General features: G+C 41.0%; 1 protein-coding gene and 1 long non-coding RNA gene across 2 annotated transcripts; both read right to left on the minus strand.

Annotated features, from left to right (window-relative positions):
* Window positions 1-2,314: 2,314 nt before the first annotated feature.
* On the minus strand, window positions 2,315-19,697 carry LOC121110670. The gene is made up of 4 exons (XR_005859517.1): window positions 16,188-19,697; window positions 14,860-14,986; window positions 14,353-14,443; window positions 2,315-7,579 (listed from the first exon to the last, which is right to left on the minus strand). It is a non-coding gene; the product is annotated as an uncharacterized LOC121110670 (long non-coding RNA).
* Window positions 10,633-11,512, minus strand: LOC100859381 (histone H2A type 1-A-like). The gene has a single exon (XM_004936303.5). It carries the CDS (start codon window positions 11,255-11,257, stop codon window positions 10,733-10,735), a length of 525 nt encoding a protein of 174 aa, XP_004936360.2. The 5' UTR covers window positions 11,258-11,512; the 3' UTR covers window positions 10,633-10,732.
* Window positions 19,698-20,704: the final 1,007 nt, after the last annotated feature.

Here is a 20,704-nt window from a genome sequence, read left to right on the forward strand (position 1 = left end):
AAAAGAGCTAAATTACAAGCGCCTTGTATTTATAGTGTCTTGTGGCCTGAATGCAATCAGCTTGTGTTTGCGAGGGCAGCAGAATGTTGACCCAATTATTCAGTTTTTATAATAGAAATTACAACAGTAGTTTTTAAGTTCTAAGCTTGCTGTGCATTCTTTATTCAGAAATTGCTCATATTGCTTCCTTATGAGTCAGTGAAAGAGTTTATATGGATTAAGAGAAATAATTAAGGGCAGTTTTAAATCAGTTTAATCTAGCCAATCTATACCTCAAAGACATACAAATTTACTGTTATTTATGCGTTTGCATTCATTAATACTTTAAAATAAACTAAAACTTAATGAAAGAGATAGATTGTACTTAGCACACAGCTGGCAGTTCTGTCTGTGAAATTTATTTCACTTGGTGACAATGTTAATAATTTTGGAGGTCTTAAATTGAAATATACACATTTAGCAGTAACCAAGAAATGCACAATTATTGGTTAGCTACCTCAACAAAGCCAAAATATATCAATTATTTACATCCTTTCCCATACAACTACTCTAAAAATGCTGAAATGACCAGAGTTCTGTCCAGAAAAAGCTGATTTCATTCTACAAGCAGACTGCAGGAGTTTCCACATGAATTTGGAGAAGCACAAGTTTTTTAAGAGAAAAACATGTCAGTTTTAGCAATCTAGAAATTTGTTCCATTAAATATGTTCTCTAGAATAACACTGAAAATCCTTCTCTGAAGGTTGTCTTGCTTTTAAGCATGCAAAACCTAGGAGGGACAGTCACAGCTTAACCCTTTGTGAAAAATGGCTATAGTCAGACACATGGGACACAGTGACATCTTGTAGTTACTCTTCACTGTCTGTATGCTTGATAGATGGAATAAGCACCTATTTTGGGTAGGGTAGGTGCACTTCTCCAAGTTTTCAGAACTGCTTGTCAATTGCAACAGATTTTAAAGAGAATTCAGGATGAGATCAACACTGTATTTTCAGTGTACCTCACCTTCTCCTCAAGCTATGAACATGACACCTATAACTGACCTAATTAGTGGTGACAGATACAATTCTTTAGTTTTTAGTTTTAGTAGATTAGTCTGGTTTTGCTTTCCTTGTCATCATTCCTTATGTCCAGTAATGTCCAGAAGCATTTAGAGAATGCTCCTAGTCATGAATCCTTCTGAAAACATACACTGTGTATAAAAACACATTCTGAAATGGCTTCAGTAAAGAACATGAAATTCCCTGAAGGTATATGTCATGGAAATGCTAAGTCACAGCTTCAAACAGTGATTGAGCACCTGGTGGGAAGGCAGGGCCAACTCAGGGGAGCTCAGCTGCATGCAGTGCACCTGAGTGACTGGAAGGGGTGGAGCCAGGATCCAGCCTTCCCAGACCTCATTTAAGGGTTGGCAGTGGAGGCAGGTGGGGGTATCTTGTTGGAGATCACTGTGTACCTGAGGCCTTCTGAAGGTAAGTAGCTTTTCTTTTGTGTGTGTGTGTGTGTGTGTGTGTGTGTGTGTGTGTGTGTGTGTGTGTGTGTGTGTGTGTGTGTGTGTGTGTGTGTGTGTGTGTGTGTGTGTGTGTGTGTGTGTCTGTGTGTGTGTGTGTCTGTGTCTGTCTGTAGCTATTGCATTTGAGCAAATACTCACTTGTTGTAGCCTAAGGTATTGCTGTTCTGCTGTCATTGTTGTGTTTTCTATTGCATTACACAATTGCATAAAATTCAGGTGTGCACTTGAAGACCTGCCAACATCTGTCTGTCGCTTACTTGACTACTATGAAAATCAAAGTCTGAGCATAGAGCATTGAGTTAGAAATTACTGGGAATACCAGTTCATGAACTTAATATTTAACTATTCAGTGGAGCAATGTGCTTCCTATATGGTAGATTTGATTTAAACCTTTTTGATGATCAAGAACATACCTCAGCAGCAGATACAACCAATGGTTTTCATCATATCTGATTTGCCTAACATTAGCTCCCAGCCAACGCATATTATTATGCCTTATTCTACTGAAGGACATCTCGTTATAAAGTTCTTATTCTCATGTAGGTGCTTACAAGTGTACATGAAATCATCCTCTTAATCTTCTCTGTATAAATGTAAGCTAGCTGAGTTCTTTGATTCTATCACTATAAAGATTCTTTCTAATCTTTTCATCTTTCCCATGTGCCTGCTCTGCACTACCTTCTTTTTAAAAATGATTCTTAAAACAACTTTCTCATTTTCCCATCAATGGTACCTACTGGTACGCTTCTCAGTGTAAAAAAAAAAAAAAAAAAAAAAAAAAAAAAAAAAAAAAAAAAAATCACTCTTGGCTTTTAGTACTTCAGGTCCTTTTAGTGAAAGGAAAAACTATAAAGCTCAAATCTATCTTCACCTTAAGCCCTCTTCAGCCACAGTAGACAAGACTAACATTTGACTTCCTGAGGGCTTTTTGCCTCCTTTCACTCCTTTTATCATTTGTTGATTGTGTTTAGAGATTATTGCACACAGTTTTCAATTCAGGCTTGAAATGCACCCAATTAATGTGCATTTTATTTACTTTGTAATATTTTAATTTCTAATGGAAATGTGGTCTGAAATATTGGAGAAGGCTCAGTGCTTCGTTCAACTTCTTCAAGAAAGTTTATGGTCTCAGTGATGGAATGTATCAGTTAACTAGCATTACCTATTGTTATTGAAACTTTTGTAATAAGGAATATTTGTATTACCCACACTTGCTTTCTTTCTCCACTCTTTGGAGATGAAAGACCCACCAGATTGCTTGCTTTACTTTTTTTTTTTTTTTTCCCCCAGATTTTCTTACAGATTTGGCTTCCTTTCAGTTTTATTGAAAATCAGTTTTAAGGCTCCAGAGAGCTACTCAAACAGCATGTTTAAACTCCCTGATGCAAGCTATCCAAACCTGCTGATTTAAAAATATCCAACTTCTATGGATACTTTTAAAAATTTCTTTGAGTCACTGTCAGAATAGAAAACACACCATCACTGTCTGAAATTATACTTATTCTGTCATCATCTATCAGCTCTAGAGTAAGATCAGGCATAAAGCTTGTGGGTACTAAATCATCTTATTTATTTGCTTATATATTTTAATGGTCTGGAACTAGTAATTGTCAGCCTGACTGTTAACAAACTCACATCCCACCACTGGGCACACAATGAGTCTGTGCTGACCAACTGGTTGTCAGTATACTGCTCTTTGAAAAGGGAGGATTTTTGATATTTCTGGGTTGCCATCTTTCCTCTCTGTTAGGGTTTATTCCTTCTATTAGCATTTATATAACTTGTTATGTAAGTACTTTTGAATATTGGATGGTTTCTTTTTCTTTGCTTGAACTATTACTAATGAATATCAGCCCTACAGTATTGCCTCAGTGTTATCCTTTTGTTTCTACTCCCTCGTTTTCATGGTTCAGTAACCTACATGCTTGCTTGCTCAGAGGTGAAGGTAAGAACTCATCATTAACTTCCTCTAGACAAGATGCTTTCCAGATCAGAAGGCGGCCTGTTCCTCTCTGCCTGCTGGAGCAAGGACAATCTTCTACAATACAGATACTATCCAGTGTGCTCCCACATATTTCCCACCTGAAAAACTCAGCTAAACTCTGGGATTCCTGCATCAATGACAAAAAAAAAAAAAATAAATACTTCCAATCTGCTGATCCCAATGCCTGACCTTGGTGGGAGACAACAGATCACAGCTTACGTTCTCAACTCTATGATGAGTAAAATGTTGTGAGTCAGTGGCATCTCACTGGAAAGAGGAGCTTGGAGTTAAAACTATGAAGCACAATCTTCCCACCTCTAACACCTACTCACGATGATTACTGCATAGAGCTGCATTAGTGCAGCCCAACTGCATCAAGAAGTAAGTCATATCAGCCTCATAATTTTCAGCCTAGAAAGCCAATTGTACAGTTGATGCAGTTGAGCTGCATCGAAAGAGGTATAGAATAATAGAATCATAGTATCATTATGATTGGATAAGACTACTGCTGTCATCTAGACCAACCTTATAGAATCATAGAATCACCAAGGTTGGATAAGACCTCTGAGGTCATCTGGTCCAATTGTCCATCTATCACCAATATTTCCTACTAAACCATGTCCCTCTGTACAACATCTAAACACTTCTTGATCTTCTCCAGGGATGGTGACTCCACCACCTCCCTGGGCCAGCCCATCATCACCATACCCACTAAACCAAGTTCCTCGGTGTCACATCTACCCTTTCCTTCAGCACCTCATTGACAGTGACTCCACTACCTCTCTGGCCAGCCCATTCTAATACCTCACCTGTAGCTTGCAGGTTGAGGGAGATGGTTCTCTTCTTGCCCTGATCTCATGAGATGCCCGCCTCCAGTACTGTGTTTAGCTCTGAGGCTTACAGCATAAGAAGGACATGGACCTGCTGGACAGAGTCCAGAGGAGGCTGTGAGGATGGAGTACCTCCCTTATGAAGACAGACTGGGAGAACTGAGCTTGTTCAACATGGAGAATAGAAAGTTCCAAAGTACCTTGAGCCAAACTCCACAACGCAGTGTTCACAATTGCCAAGACTTCTGAGCTATGCAATCAATTCCCCTCAAATTGTCAAGATGGCATCAAATATAGAATTACATTGTGACAGAGATAACATTTTTGTATTAAGAATTATGTTCTACATTATTTAGACTTTTGGAAGCTATTTAAGAGAATTAAACTGTCAGCGTAGATCACACAGGCTGAAGTTGCCCATGATAACAGATATTTTATCTTGCATTTTATAGGTAAATATTTATAGAGCCCATCGTCTTGTTCCCATGTTTGTGGTGTATGTCACTATGTCCTATTTGTTAGGATACTGTTTTGTAAGGATTTGTGAAATGTTTGCCTCTGAACTGGCAGTAGTTCAAACAATATTATTTTTGATATAGAATACCATTTTACCTCCCATTTAGTACTAAGCAGGTAATAAGTTGAGACTTTAATATTCTAGTCAGGCAGATCTTCTCACCAGGCTTTATTCTTTCCCAGAAGAATTTATGTTCATAAGGACATTGCAATTCCTGTTATTGCACAGGTCACTAGCATTGGTATGTAGGAAATTAGCACATTTCTCTCCTCTGGTCCCTGGGTGCCTAGATTAATTTTGTTCTTGACATCTTGATTTTATGCTACATTAGTTCTTATTTATTCTTTTATTAATTGAATACCTTCCTAATTATCTTTTCTGTCTGCCCCCATTGAGCAGTGAGCTGCAGGTTACCCAAAATTTCACTTGCTTCTAAGGAGAAATTGATCTTCCACAAAATCACTCTTTCAAAAAAAAAAAAAAAAATCCTCAGCTTAATCCATTTTTCTTCTCAGCAGTTCACTTCCACAATTTCCATAATGCTTCTCAACAAAGTCCAGTCCCTGTACACAGTCCTTGCAAGTAATTCTCTGCCATCCCTCTAGGTTCGTCGTAAGTTATCTGCAGCCTGTGGAACCACCCATGATGCAATCTTTAAAAGCTATGTGCATTGTCACTTATTTCTGCTGCATAATAGGGGATTTCTCTATAATGATTTTCCTTAAATGCAGTATCCATCAGCAGTCCACATGTCTAGAGTATGTAGCTGCTTTCAGCTGTGTTGCTCTTGCTCTGTAGACATAGTTTCTCTATTATCTGGTGATACTGCGGTGCTACAGAGAATTTCTTATGTCTTCATGGAAGAAAACAGCAATAAAAAACCCTCGGCAACCACAGTTGGGGGAAGAAAATAAAGAAAACAAACAAACAACAGTAATCAGAAAAAGGGATTCATTGATATGCATAGAGATCCATGTTGTTTCCTTGGAAACCACCATTGCTACTCTTCAATTTAATCTTTATTAAACACCTTTCTCTTCTAGAAAAGAAAACATCATGGAATTTTATTTTCTCTCAAGTTTTGCTGTCCCAAATCCCTAAAACTGGGTGGAGAAAGATGTAAAAATGCTGAGGTAGCTGCCTGTCAGCATATTTGCTTTAATATTTGTGCATCCCAGGTTCAATGAATGAAGAATTTCTATTTCTGGCTATATAACAATTGAGTGAGGAAGCCTCTGCTTATTGAAAAATAAAGAAACAGGAAAATGCCAAGTAATCTTAGAGTGCTGATAGGGGTGAGTGTGAAGTATGTAAATAAAAGATGCTACTTAATAACCAGCGACTCCTATTGTTTGTAGAACACTCAGTCCAAAACTGTTGGAAGCTCTCCTGTGATTTTAAAGCTGAGTTATTCTAGCAGGTCAATGTAGAAGTAGTGAAGTAACAACACGCTTTTATTTCATACATCTGTATTTGGGATCGTGCCACTTCTGCATTCTCCCGTTGCAACTACTAGGAGCTATTTGTTAAGTGGGTGGAGGAGGATGTGAGCAGTCTTTGCTCAGGCTAATAGCTTTGTTGACATGACTGGGACAGGTTTGCTTAATTTTAACAGAAATATAATTACTTGATTGAGATCAGCATTTTCTGTTTGACGTGCACAGAGAGCACAGGTCTGAGTGCAGTCATGTGAGCATTGCCAGCTGTGTACCACAAAAGAGCAGCGCTGGCTGTGGTGGAGGGAGGGATTATGGCAGATTACCCTTTGCAGCCGCTAGAGACAATACACTTGTAACCTTCCAGTGAGAGGTTAAGTAGCTGTTCCTAGAAGCAATCCTCTTTATGAGAAGAATGCCATCAGTCACTGCTATCATGTACACAACTAGACGGGGATGATGACTTCAAAATAACCCTTCTAATAACCCCCTACCTCTTGGTTTGATGGAATGAAATGGAATACCTCTTTATTAAAAGCTCTAACAGTTAGGAATCTCATTTTTGTCACGTGTACACCTGTTTGGGACATTCAGAAGAGAGGAGAATTCTCACAGAAAGCAGCTCCTGCCTTTGAAAAATTCAAGAGAGATGAGACCTGTCATTCTGGCAGAAGGATCCTTCACCTCTTTTTCATTTAATGGGCATTTTTACTTTTTCTAGTGATCACTTAATCATAGGAGATTAAACATATGCTATCTGCAGATGTAGTGCTGTTCCAGGGTTTCAGTGGCAACAGACTGATTAAATCCTCTCAAGGATAAAGGTATCATCAGTGCTGTCTTGAGATGCTGAACTTGACCCTGAAATAGCATCCATTTCTCCTTTGTTGGTTTCTTAGGGTTCTTGGAAGTTGTTACCAAAATTAACAAAGCCAACCCACTACAAATCTTCAACATGCTTATGACGGGAGTCGAAGACCTTACACTTCTCTGCAGCTTGCATACAACGAGAACATTGTTTGGTTATTTAGGATGTACTGCTTTGAACCATCTTCTGGAGTATAGCATTGCTGTTTTTTCTTGAAAGGAATGGACAAACAAAAGAAAACACCTCAACCTCTTACCCCACTAAAAAACGGTACCCCATACCAAATGAAAATGAAACAAAAATCATTGGAAAGCAAAAACTTTTCTGCTCCCTCCTCTTTTCTTGGATTTGAACATCAACAGGAATGGAGAGGACTCAGTTGTTTGCTCTTGTCTTCTTGATACAATGCAGTATCTCATTATCTGACCTGTCTGGAGAATAACATAAACTGTAGATTACAGTTACAGATGCTGAATAAATAATGTCTTGTGTATAACACTAACAAGAAAAGGGTGTTTCTAGTGGTGCTTCTTCATTTTGCTTTTTAAACACCTTAAGAAAAAACATTTGCCTGGACAGTGCTTATCATGTTGTGTTGTAAGCACCCTCAATCATGAATGAAACTTGTGATTTTGTCAATTCCAAATTTCAGGGTGTCAAGTGTACTCTGAATCATATCAACTGTACACAGCAGGAATTTGTCATATGCACTATTTTTGACCATGAGTAACAACCACCCGTGTCAGCTGACAAATATGATAAAAAGCACTTGCTTTATGTTGCTGTTTTTACTCTAAGTCACCCTCTTGCCAGCTTTCCTGAGGTGCTGTGATACCATTTTTAGTATGTTACAGGGTTTTACATAACAAGCACTTTCCATTTCTATGTTTGCATCTGAAGCTGGCCAACACTTTTCACTTCTGGCATTCCCTTGAACTTTCAATGCCTCTTTGGTCCTCCTTATGTGCAGAATCCTAATAGTATGTTTTTTTGGTAAACATTCCTCAGGACAGTAATTTTTTAATCCCCATAGCAAATAGCTGTTCTCCACTGACAGCTTCAATTTCCAGAAACACTGAGGCTACATTTCTTTTTAACTACGTGATGAGATCATCCCTAAAGGAAATAATGCATTAGTCTGTTCAAAATGATCCTTGTTTCTACAGCTATTTCCTATTCTGAATTAAGGAGGTAATCTGGGGGAATTATGCTCTTTCTCTATACATTTCTCTGGGGAGCAGGAACAGTGAGGGCAGTCCATCTGAAAACCATGTTTTTCTAATGCTGCATAGCAAAAATCACACCAGTGAGCCGCATCAAAGCCAGTATCTGCAATCTGGCAGCTGAACACAGGCTGTTGCCTGCCTTTGGACCCAAGGTATTTGTCTGGTCTTTTGTTAGGCTGATTAATCTGTATGTATTTTCCTTTCAGTTGGCAACTTGTGAAGTTAAGCAGTACATCAAATTATAGCCAGTGTGTCTTTTTCATTTTAGGTCTTCTTAATCTCATAATCCTTGGCAACCTGATCTAGTGCTGATCTAGATCTGATTTAGTGGTTCACAGCCTTGCCTGTGGCAGAGGTGTTGGAACTACCTTATCTTTAAGGTCTATTGCAACCTAAGTCATTCTAGAATTTTATGATTCTATGATTTTCAGTTTTCATTACTGTTTTAAAGTCAGTTCTACAAGTTATTAAATGCCTGTCATTATGAGCTGGTGAAGCGAAAGCCCTTATCTCCTAGAAAAAAAAGTGCTATATGCTGTGAGTTACTCTGCTTAAATATGAGCCAGTTACCTGAAACTACTTGTTCCTTTTCCAGATCCTCCTTGATTTGTCTTCTTTTTTTGTCCAAAACATGTAATTATTTTAATACAGTGGCCATAAAGCCAGTCAGTTCTGATAAATTTGGAATTAAACTTTCAAACATGTCAAGAAAGCATGTAACGTCTAAGATACTTTGTATCTGAAAACCTTTGATTTTCTTAGAGGTATATCTTTTACATCTGGACAACGTCTCAAGTAAATAATCAGATTTTCAAAAGACATCGAAAGATATCACATTTTGTTAGCTTTGAATTCATACCACAGCACACTCCTCACAGTCCCCTTTAGGCTGTATAAACATTTCCTTTGAGTGACTCCTGAACTAACCTCTTGTCCATGTATGAAGTACCACTATTTGCTCTCTTCCTGCCAGCCCTGACCTTCTGTTCTTGCAAACACAGCAGGTACACTGACTCCTCTACAAGGGCAGTACTTCTCCTAAAGCACCAATAAAAGTGGTTTGGAATTTTGCTTTTACTCTTCACAGGGCAGAAGACAAGAGATGCTCACACTCAGTTATTTTCTTTCAGCTAGGAGGGCAGAACTGCTACTCTGTAAAACAAGTCTGTTTTCTGGAACTAAATTTATCCTCATTTCTCTATTTGAAACTCTTGGACTTTATACTAGTTAATCAAGTACTCTTTTAGCTAGAGAGAGGATGTAAGTACAAGAGTGACAGTGGACGGGCTGGGTGTCCTGCGCTGCAGGTGGAATAGTTGGGGATTTTTTGATATGCTGGACCTGGGGGTGGGTCTTTCCTGTGGGATTGGTGGGGACACAACTTGGACATTGGCCCAGCAGCCAGGTGTGCAGGAGGTTGGTTTCGCTCCCACGAGGGGGAGTCTGGGTAGACCGGACGTCTTCACACGTGTGGTTTATCCAGAGATGACAGACAGATTTGTGGGCTGGTGGTGTGCAGTCAGAGGTGTGATTTAAGCTGATGCATAAGTGTGGTGGGGGGATGAGACTCAGTGACCTTCCCTGCCCCTGTCTCATAATGTGTTGTGTCCGTGGGGTTTGGCTTGGAACTGCAGGATCCGCTTTTTGAGTGGGCATGGGCAAGTTTGGCAGCCTTTGTCTTGTTTTCATGTGTGTTTTCATCATGATTTCAGGCTTTTGTGTCTGGCTGCATGCTCCAGAAATTTTGGCAAAGCTGGGAAAGCCAGTTGTGCTTGGTTGTGCTAGGCCTGGCCTTTGGCAGGGTCAGGAGTGTTGGAGGACTTGCAGGAGAGGAAGAGGATTTGCGGTGCTGTGGTTGGAGTGATCACTGCAGAGGTTGTGGGACTGTTCACTGACATCTCCCTACCTCTCCATCTCCCTCCCTCCCTCTCTTTCTCTCTCTGTAGTCATGCTTAGGCTCCTGTACAGGAAGCATTTGGACAGGGAAGACAAAGGAGCATTTGGACAGGGAAGACAAAGCAGCAAGAAGGCCATGGAGGCTCAGCTGCTGGCAGAATATCAGAAGGCAGTCGGGGTTCCTAAGCAAACCCAGTGCAGTGTCTTCCCCACTGTGACACTGCCAGATATCACTGTTCAACAAACCAGTCCACTGGCGAGGTGCCTCTTGCCCCTGGGGTGACAGGCAATGGCTGTCCCTTGGCCTCACTCTCCCTACATTGCTGCCTAACACCTGCAAGTCACTCTCCAGCACAATAGGGTAGTGCAAGGGCTTTTATTCAACTTTTAGATCATAGCAGGTAATTTGGCAAACCAGACAGCCCTTGCCATGCCAGAATGGGACAGGAGTTTCTGCTTTCACTAGACAGTGACAGCAGCAGTGGCACGGGCAGGTGCAGTCTGTTGTCTGTGGCTTCTCTTCATCCTCTTGGTCTTCTTCGTTTTGGAGGTTGAGGCCACGCGCTGGCTTTTTGGGACAGCCCTGCCACGGTGCTTGGGCCCACTTCCCAGAAGGTGCTTGAGTACAGGGCTGTTCTTTATAGACATCTGCAAGTGGCATGGAGAGATGTACTGTTGGTTGCTCTTCTTGGAAATCTTCCCAGCCATGTCCATGGTCTTGTGCGTCACCCACTGCAGCACAGCAGCCAGGTAGACAGGGGCATTGGCTCCAAAGCGCTCAGCAAACTGGCCTCTGCGCAGCTGCCTCTCTATGCGGCTCACGGGGAAGAGCAGCCCAGCCCGAGAGGAGCGACTCTGTTTGACCTTTGCTTCTCGGCGCCTGGAGGGCTCCCCAGAGCACGATGCCTCAGGCTCCCTCTTCTGCTCAGGTGCAGTGCAGACCCCATCCATTCCGGGCATGCTGCTTGCTTCTACAGGTCTCTCCATGCTGTGAAGGCTGATCTTCCTTGTATGCTTTTCTTGCCTGCTCTTGATGTATTTTCTGGCCCTTGCTGGTGTTTTCTGCCTGCTCCACCTCTACCAGCCCAGTCTAGAGGTGTCAGTGGCTGGGTGGCCCCACGCACTCAGGCAAGGACCTCTCCACCGCAGCCGAGCTTCCCTGAGGAAGGGCTTCAGCTCCAGCCTTCTTCTCTGCAGGCTGAGACCCTGTGCTCACCAACCCAGTGGAAACCAGGGTGCCCCTTGCCTGGCGGGACCAATAGGAAAGGACTTTCTCTGTGACCTCACCTTCCTACTTGTGACATCATCCCTGCTGGCCCCGTCACTTGCAAAGAGCTCAGGGATGGCCTCTGCATCCAGCCCCTCCCATTTTCCCATGACAGAGGTTTGCCCAGCATATGTCTGTACAAGGCCAAGCCCCAGTGCTGCCAGTTAAGGAGAATTCCAACATCTCTTCTTTCTGTGTTTTTTTTTTTTTTTTTTCCCTAATTATCCACTGTGCACTCTCACACAAATCAAGGGATTTAGGGAAACTGCTGGAAGTGTTCATAGCAGCCTGATGAAATGCAGAGGCTGCTCCTGTCAAAGAAAGGTGGTAGCTGCAGTTGCTTTCCGTCCTTTCAGGTTACTTCTTGCAGAAGACCATGAATTGAGGCCTCTGATATGCATGATTTTCTCTTAAGCAACAAAAACTTCATAACTTAATAAATGTTTGGATGGCAATATCTTAAACTTACATGGATTTTATTTCCTAGACTTCCTTAGCATACTGAAAAATAGAAATCTACCTCTGCAAATAATAGTCAACGTTCCTAAGGTCATACAATCCAAACAGCTCACGTAAAAGACTAAATATGGCAGGAGTTTTCTTATGCAACAACAGAACTTGCAAATATGTTCTTGAATTGCTACAAAAGTCTTCTGTCTGTTAAGGCTATCACTGGTTTATAGCTGTTTGGAAGATAAAAGCCTGAAATTCAGTGTTTGTCCCAGCTTTCACAGAACTGAGTCCACTTGTTTGTCAAAAAGTAGCTTCAGAGTAAGTAAAAAGCACCTCAGGAAGACAGCAGAAAGGCAGTGCTGCCTTGCTCTTTTTATGATCAGCTGCATAAAATGACTCCTGAAGTGTGGTTAAGTGGATCACGTTCTTGATCCATTTTAAGCATAAACACCTGCATGAAGCTGAAAACTGATTGACTGAGGGGTGAAAGTCCTGTGGAGAGCAGCTCTGTGGAATGGGATCTGGGGATTCCAGTCGACAGAAATGTTGAATCTGAGTCAGCAGTGTGCCCTGGGAACCAAAAGGGCCAACTCTGCCCTGGGGCGAATCAGACCCAGCATACAGTTAGCTGGTCGAGGGAAGGGATTGTCCTGCTCTCCTCTGTGCTGATGCAGCTTCACCTCAAGCACTGTGCTCAAATTTGGGTGCCGTGGTATCAGAAGGACATAATACTATTAGAGTGTCCAGAGGAAGCCTGTGAAGATGAGCAAGGGTTGAGAGGGCAAGGTGTATGAGGAGTGGCTGAGGTCCCTTGGTTTGTGCAGCCTAGAGAAGAGGAGACTGAGAGGAAGTGTCATGGTGGCCTACAGCTTCCTTGCAAGGGGAACAGAGAGGCATGCAGGCAGGCTTTTTTTCTCTGGTAAGTGACAGGGCCTGAGGGAACAGTGTGGAGTTGCATCAAGGGATGCTCAGGTTGGATATTAGGAAAAGGTCCTTTACTGGAGGGTTGCTGAGCACTGGAGCAGGCCTCTCTGGGCAGTAGTCATGGCTCCAACATGCCAGAGTTCAAGGAGAGTTTGAACAGTACTCTCACACATGGGGTTTATGGCTTGAGCTGAATTTAAACTAAAAACCTAATGAACCACTATAATTGTACATGAATCTGACTTGGGAGACAGAACTGTTACATGCTCCCAGAAAGTGGAAAGAATTGGGGAATGTCTGTGAATGGACTTTAGTCCTGGATGGATTCAGATTATTCGTTCATGTAATACACAAAGAAGGTAAGCTAAGGTTTGGGCTTTCCCAGTGCCCCGATGAGTCTTTGCTTCCTCTGTGTAAAGTAGGGCATCTTGCAAAATCATACACTCAAAGGTAGAGTCTCTGACTCAGAGGCTAAGAAAGGAACCTCTAGAGGCCACCACATCACATCCACTACACTTCTCACCTAGGGCAAACCAAGATAGATCAAGTTTATGTCAGAGCTATCATCAGCACAACGTGCATGAGAAACTTCAGTGTTGAAAATCTAGCTCTCAGTTCACTGAGATGCTCCCAAGGTTATACAACAATGGAATGTTTTCAGAGTTTGAAAGTAAACATGTAAAATAGACCCCAGTCCTAGCTTAACTGCCTATTCCTTTCAGGGACCCTCTGTCATCGTGTATGAAGTTATGGTCTTTTTTGTTGGTGGTGACAGAAAAATTCTTATTGAAATCTAAATATTTTCACATATTTATTTTGATGAAATTTCATGTAAGAGTTCTGATTTTTCAGTTTTATATGATATTAATGTAAATAATACTTTATTAACATTAACATTAGCATTGGCAAAAGAGGCTGTTTCGGGATCATCAGGGTACAATGAGTATTTCAAAACTGCCTTTTCATGGATTTTAAATAAATGTTAAAGTGTCAGAAATTCTCATGGGAAAATAGTTCTGTTTGTTTCCTCACACATGTAATTGCTTTCTGACAGATGTAATTGAAGTCTCTCTGGTGATATCAGCTCCTTACATTACTGAATCCTCATTTTTAAGTATTAAAGTTCAGGAAACATGAGTTCTGTGGTAATATGCTGCCAGTATTTTAAGGAGAACAATGTTTCCCTTGAAGATAAAAGAAAGTCTAAAAAGAAAAATTACTTAACTTGAAATATTTTATCATGTTCTTTAGGAACAGAAAAACTGGATTATGAAATTGGCCACTATTATTTTTACTAGGGAATGTGTGAAGACAATGGTTTTAACAAAAGGGAAAATAATTATAACCTTTAAGAATGTTGCTAGACCATAGAAAGAAAATCTTTTATAGCCTAACTCATTCTGCAATTTTTATATTTAATAGGAAAAAAAACACATACCATATTCCATACTGGAGCTTGAAAATACAGCAGCATTTTGGGTTTTCAGTTGCAGTATTAGAAGCCTGATCCTTCTGCAGGCACTCAAAACCTATAAATGTAATATAATAGGGTTGGGATGGAGTATTTTTCTGTATCCATGAGAATGAATATGTAGCATTGCAGATGCAGCCCCATTCACAATTGCACTTTGTCTTTTTTGTTTTATTTTAATTTTGTGTGTGTGTGTGTGTATACTCATTTTGATTTAGATTTATGCATAATTTTCATAATTTAGATGTAGAAAATGCAGGCTTGGTCTATACTATATATATATATAGAGAGAGAGAGAGATACAGTGACTATGTCAGACAAAACAGGAAGAAATTGTTCTTCTGTCTTCTCCATGTCCCTCATTCATTATTCCTTCTGGGTACCACATTTTGGGATACCAGAAAGGTCAACAGATGAATAGAGGGTGGTAGGCAAGCATGCTCAACTATGCATGAGAGCTCCAGCCTACAGTACCTCATCCTCTGGAAATTGTTCTGCTCTCCCAGTTTATCTTTGAAGGCATGGTCCTGGCAAAGGAGAAAAGGAATTCTGAGGATCTGTCTCATCAGCTGGTCTTGGATGTGGTGAAGAACCTCCGCAGCTGCAGAGAGAACAAAAGGTCCCACCAAAGAATGTATCTTTGGACTGGAGGCACTGTGGGACAGATACATACAGGTTCTGCTTCACAGCATGTTGGAAAAGTAAGGACATTAGATGTTTTGAGGAAGAAGATAGATCAGATGGCCCTAGTTGTTCCTAATAGATATACTGCCATAATCCAATGGGACGTTGAAGCATCCCCATAAAATTTTGCAGCCATAAATCAGTAGAAAGCAGCAGTTCTTAGTGATAGTATCAATGGATATTCCACCACCTCATCTCACCCAGGGAACGTGCACACTGTTGTTGCAACAAGTACCACAAAATTCTCCCTGAGTAGGAGGCAATCCTTTGCCTTGACATTCTCCTTAGGAGGCTTTTAATGCCCCAGTTTCAAATGTGAAATGATACACCATGAAGGCACAGATAAACATTTAAACACGCTGACCTAAAATGTTAAAAAACACTAGGGTCTCAATGAAGCATGGCTTGGATTCATAAACAATCGAAATATTTTCTTGCCTATTAGTTTTTTTTTTTAATCTTTGTCAAGAATAACTTCTAAACAGTTCTATAAATCCTCAGTGTTAGTAAAAACATTCTCTTTTTGCTAGGAACAGTCTTAATGAGATCTGTCTTCCTATGGGAAATGAGTGAAATCATCTTTAAGATTTCATCCACACTCTCTGCAAGATACCACAACAGTTTCTTCTGGTTAAACGATTACCATTGATATATTGGGTCCTGTAGTATCACCAGGTTCATTATCCCACTTCCTGGTTTTATTCTTCAATGTAGATGTACTATTTTCATTAAATAGTCATGCTGTTTGCCAATTGAAAAAAAACTTTGTTAAATCAGGAAGAAGACAATCAAGCCAAGTAGAAATAGCACTTTGACTATCTAGAGCGTTAGAAAATAACAGAAAAAAAAAATCAATCCCTAGCAGTGAGATTGGGAGGACAGGGAGAAGGGAGGAATGTGGCTTCTGAAACCATGTATAGAACTAAATGTGTAGCTGAGATGGAAAAGGTCTTATGAGTTTGTTTTAGTCCTTCACATTGGGAAAAAAAAAAATATTGTTTATGACAAGATTGGAATGGCCAAACTGGAAACTCAAGTTCTGTTTTATTTACAGGCAAGCTATAATATAGATAACAGCCAAGTAGATTTTTTTACGCCTCTTTACAAGTGAATTTTACCTCCAAGCAGACAAAGCAGTCCTGCCCTCTGGAAGTGGTACTGCACCTGGAGGCTGCTTCAGCTGAAGGCAGTGCAATCATGAGCACTGAGCAAAATTGCAGTGACTCTTGAAGCACACCAATACAGAGAAGGAGATACAAGTATGGACTTAGTACTTCAGTAATGTTTCCTGTAGTATTATTCTTCTGGAAAAATAAGCAACCACACAGTGATGATCATTTAATTTTGTTCATCTGGTAGAACATAAATCTTATATTGAGCCCCATTTTATACAAATATTGTAGAGAATCTGTTCCCTGGAGCGATCCCTACAAGTGGTTAATGAAACCCACAGCAGTTGAATACATAGAGAAACAGGGGATCTACCAAAGTGAAGCTAGAGATAAACAAAATAGATATTTTGTAGAGATTTTAGCTTCCAGCCAAGCAATAGCAAGTATAATGCTCACAACAAGATTAAATGCAGGCAAGAAGTAGGCTTTCCAGTTACATCATCTGTACTTACTTTTCCCCTTGCTAAAACTGCCAGAGATGATCTACTTTGGATTTCAGTTGGGTCAGTAAAACTTCACTTGAGTTCTGGACTCCTATATCAGTGATTCTCAGACTGGTTTGGTTTTTGCTGGTTTCCAATTTGCTAATTTGAAGATATAAGACTCAAGGAAAACTTCTGTCATTCCTCTGGGTATTAAGACCTTTCCTTAATGCTGTGTTTGGCTAATGCAGAAATATTGGCTTGTACTTAGCAGGTTCATCACTCTTACAAATGTGTTTTGTTGCTTGAACTGGTTGTGGGATTTAGTATATTTTGGCATCTACTTGATGGTCAATTTAGTTGGTAGGAGCCTGTTTATAAAGCTTAGTAGCCACTTTGACACTGGCATATCTGTTGACGGAGGCATGGGAATGAGACATCTGTGATAGCAGGAAATGTGAAACTGCAGTTTCAGGCTACCTTAATTTATAAACAGCTGTTCATAGTGGCTAGTCAAACTGTACAGCTATTCAACTTTGGGTTTACCAATTTAGCCCTTGCTGATTTCTCTTCTGATATAAATAGTATGATAGTGGGACATCACTCTGTGCTAGGACACTAATAAATGCAAATCAATTGTTTCCAAAATGCTGAATTAAAAATAAACTACAGTCATAAATAAGAAGGGCATTTTGACTTGGTCTTGGGGAAGATTGCTTGTTGTAAATGATGCAAACAAATCAAGGGTAATTTGCAACACTGTTTTGCAAATTGAAAAGTGTTGGTGAAATAGCAAGGCATTACTACTGTTGATACCAGCAACACCTAGTGTATAATGCTGCATAAGGGTGCACTGTACGCATAGTTGTGCTTAGAGATCATTCTCCACATGAATTTCTAGACATCTAAAAGATGGATATATGGCATTATTGTTTGTGGTCTTTGCAGCAGTACTCCTTACTGGAATTCAGAAGAAATACTCCTTACAGAATCTACACTAGCTTATAGGATAAGACCTCTAAAATAGCATGAACAGAAGTCCTATTACCTCTTTACAAGAACCCTTCCATACAGTGAGTTCTTTCTGTGCAATAACAACAGGATCACGATATGAGAAATGTAGACGTCGTCTCTAGAATGAGAAAAAAACAGTCCTAGGAGTCATAAAGTTGGAAGGTATGAAGGATCATCCCATGTGGCTGAGGAACTAGACATGATGATAGAAGGATTCCCTTCTAGTCTGATGTGCTTTTGCAGTTTTAAAGGTGCCTGTGGAGATCTGGCCAAATTTCGCTACTTTTGGTCCTCTCCACCTTTACTTCTCACTTTGGTTCTGTATAGACCTGACCCACTGGACAACATAAGGGAGAGGTACTCCTAACTTTTATCTTTAGAGGGAGGTAATTTCACACCAACTCCTCAATCTAGGGCTGGTGAATTTACTCCTTGATGTATCTGAATGGTGTCAATTGTTAGAGTTAAAGCACTAGAAAATTTATACAGGTATAAAGAGGTTGGAATCAGGTACTGGAAGTTAAGTGGTAGAGGAAGCCACAATAGGTTCTCACAGAAAAAAGATACGTTTTCTAGCTTGGAACAAGCTCTGCAGTGGACTGAGCCCTTGCTTTTGAATGGGGAGTGGGGGGGCTAGAAATATCACCGTGACTCTGAATGAAAGTCAAAATTCATAAGCATAATGAGCACTGATTCCTGACACTGAAGTGCAGTGGAGGTATTTCAGAGGAGGAGAATCTGGCTGCTACCTGTGACATTTATTTTACTCCGGGGGGATGAGATGAATTTCAGCATTAGAAGAGTGATTCCACAGCGCTTTTGTGCATCCCAGCAACTGTAAAACTAGATGAAGTATTGCTTGAAATTCTTCCAAAGTATATGAGGATCCAGCTAATGTCAAAAGCTGATATCTATTAAATGCTGTTGCGTAAGCCAGAATGTCTGCACAAAATAACTGTATGATACAAAGGTATAAGTACAGATTATATATGTGTTCTCTTAAAATTATGTATGTTTTCCCTTGAAATAATTCAAAATTAGTGGTAAGGCTGGGTTCACACATGGAATCCACAATAACTGAACCTTATACCGTTTACTTTGTAATATTAAGGGTGTTTATCTTTCATGTAAATGAGAGATACTTTGGAGCTTTCTTTTCATATACTAACATGTGAATTATTTACCATTTTAAAGCGGCTTTTACTTCATCAGCATTCATGCAATCCTTAGCAGTGTTTCTGCAGTGCACCATAGGAAAGCAAAGAGGATTTTCGCAGGATCCCTGAAACAAAACAGGCTCAGCTCTATCTGCCATTCCCTGCAGACTTTGCCTTTGACAGGGGAAAGATGCTCATTTGTCACCATGTGTATCAGCCAATGATTTATGCTACCTGAGCTGAGGTAAACAACCAAATCACATTGCTTTCCCTCTCACTGAAGAAACACAGAAAAAGAACAGAAAGGCTTTGCATAAAGAGAGAATTAGATGTGAAGCAGGTATTGGTGTCAAACAGTGCAGAGTAGCAGCCAGTGATGCAGAAGCCCATGGTGATGATAGCCACCACCTCACAAGGATGAACTTGCAACCAGCTGGTGTCTTCATCCCATTGTGTGGGATTCACTGTGGACTGAGCATCAAGGACAAAACCCTCTAGAACTGGGGGGTGGCTGTGCTCTGGACACAGACCTTCAGACAGACCGTGCCACCCTCACTCCATACCTTTCATTGCCTCTGCTGCAATCAGGCTTCCACAGTTCAGCTGAAATAGGTTGCTTGTACATGCTCACCCCTATCAGATGCAACACATATTAACTTAGGTCACAGTAAAATTGCTTCATGCTAAGGCTCATGTGATGTTATTGCTGCCTGCCTGAGCACAGGGAATAAAGCTAGTCAATACCTTCACTTACAATCATAGAATCCTTAGAGTTGGGAGGGACTTTTTAAAGGTCATCTAATCCAGCTCCCCTGCAATGAACAGGGACATGCACAGCTACATCAGGTTGCCCAGGGCATGATCCAACCTCACCTTGAAAGTGTCCAGGGAGGGGGCATCAACCACATCTCTGAGCAACCTGTTCCAGTGCCTCACCACCCTCACTGTAAAAGACTTCTTCCTTATATCCAACCTATATCTACCCTCTTTGAGCCTGAAACCATTTCTCCTTGTTCTGTTATCACAGACCCTGCTAAAGAGAGTGCCCCCTTCTTCCCTGTAGCTCACCTTTACATACTGAAAGGCTGCTATCAAGTCATCTCAGAGCCTTCTCTTCTTAAGGTTGAACAGTCCCAGCTCTCACATTCTGCCCTTGTAGAGAGGTGTTCCATTTCATGGATCATTTTTGTGGCCCTTCTCTGGATGTGCTCCAACAGCTCCATGTCTCTCCAGTACTGAGTGCTCCACATCTGAGCACAGCACTCCAGGTGAGGCCTCACCAGCGCAGAGCAGAAGGGCAGGATCACCTCCCTTGCCCTGTTGGTCATACTTCTTTTGATGCAGCCCAGGATATGGTTGGCTTTCCAGACTGCAAGGACGCATTGCTGGCTCACGTCCAGCTTCACATCCACCAGTACCCCCAGGTTTTCTTTTTCAGCAGGGCTGCACTCCATCCTTTCATCCCCCAGCTTGTATTGGTAGTGAGGTTTTCCTCAACCCAAGTACAAGAACTTGCATTTGGACTTATTGAACCTCATGAGGTCCACCTGGGCCCACTGCTTAAGCCTGTCTAGGTCCCTCTGGATGGTATCCCGTCCCTCTGGTGTGTTGATCACACCCCACAGCTTGATGTCATCAGCTAAATTGCTGAGGGAATCCTTAAAAATAGGTGCGATGTTGCCTTTTTTTTAGTCACCAGGGACTTCACCTGATTACCATAACTTTTCAAATATCATTGAGAGTGGCTTGGTGACAACATCAGCTAATTTCCTCAGGACTGTGGGATGCATTTCATCAGGACCCATAGACTTGTGGATGTTCAGGTCCCTCAGCTGGTCATAAACTTGATTGTCACTTGGGGGATGTTGCT

The sequence above is a fragment of the Gallus gallus genome, chromosome 4 (assembly GCF_016699485.2).
Source record: "Gallus gallus isolate bGalGal1 chromosome 4, bGalGal1.mat.broiler.GRCg7b, whole genome shotgun sequence".
NCBI lineage: Eukaryota > Metazoa > Chordata > Aves > Galliformes > Phasianidae > Gallus > Gallus gallus.

Bases quoted from the DNA above. Each gene is read 5' to 3' on its own strand.
- LOC100859381 (XM_004936303.5), bottom strand. From the start codon at position 11,257: ATGGAGAGACCTGTAGAAGCAAGCAGCATGCCCGGAATGGATGGGGTC.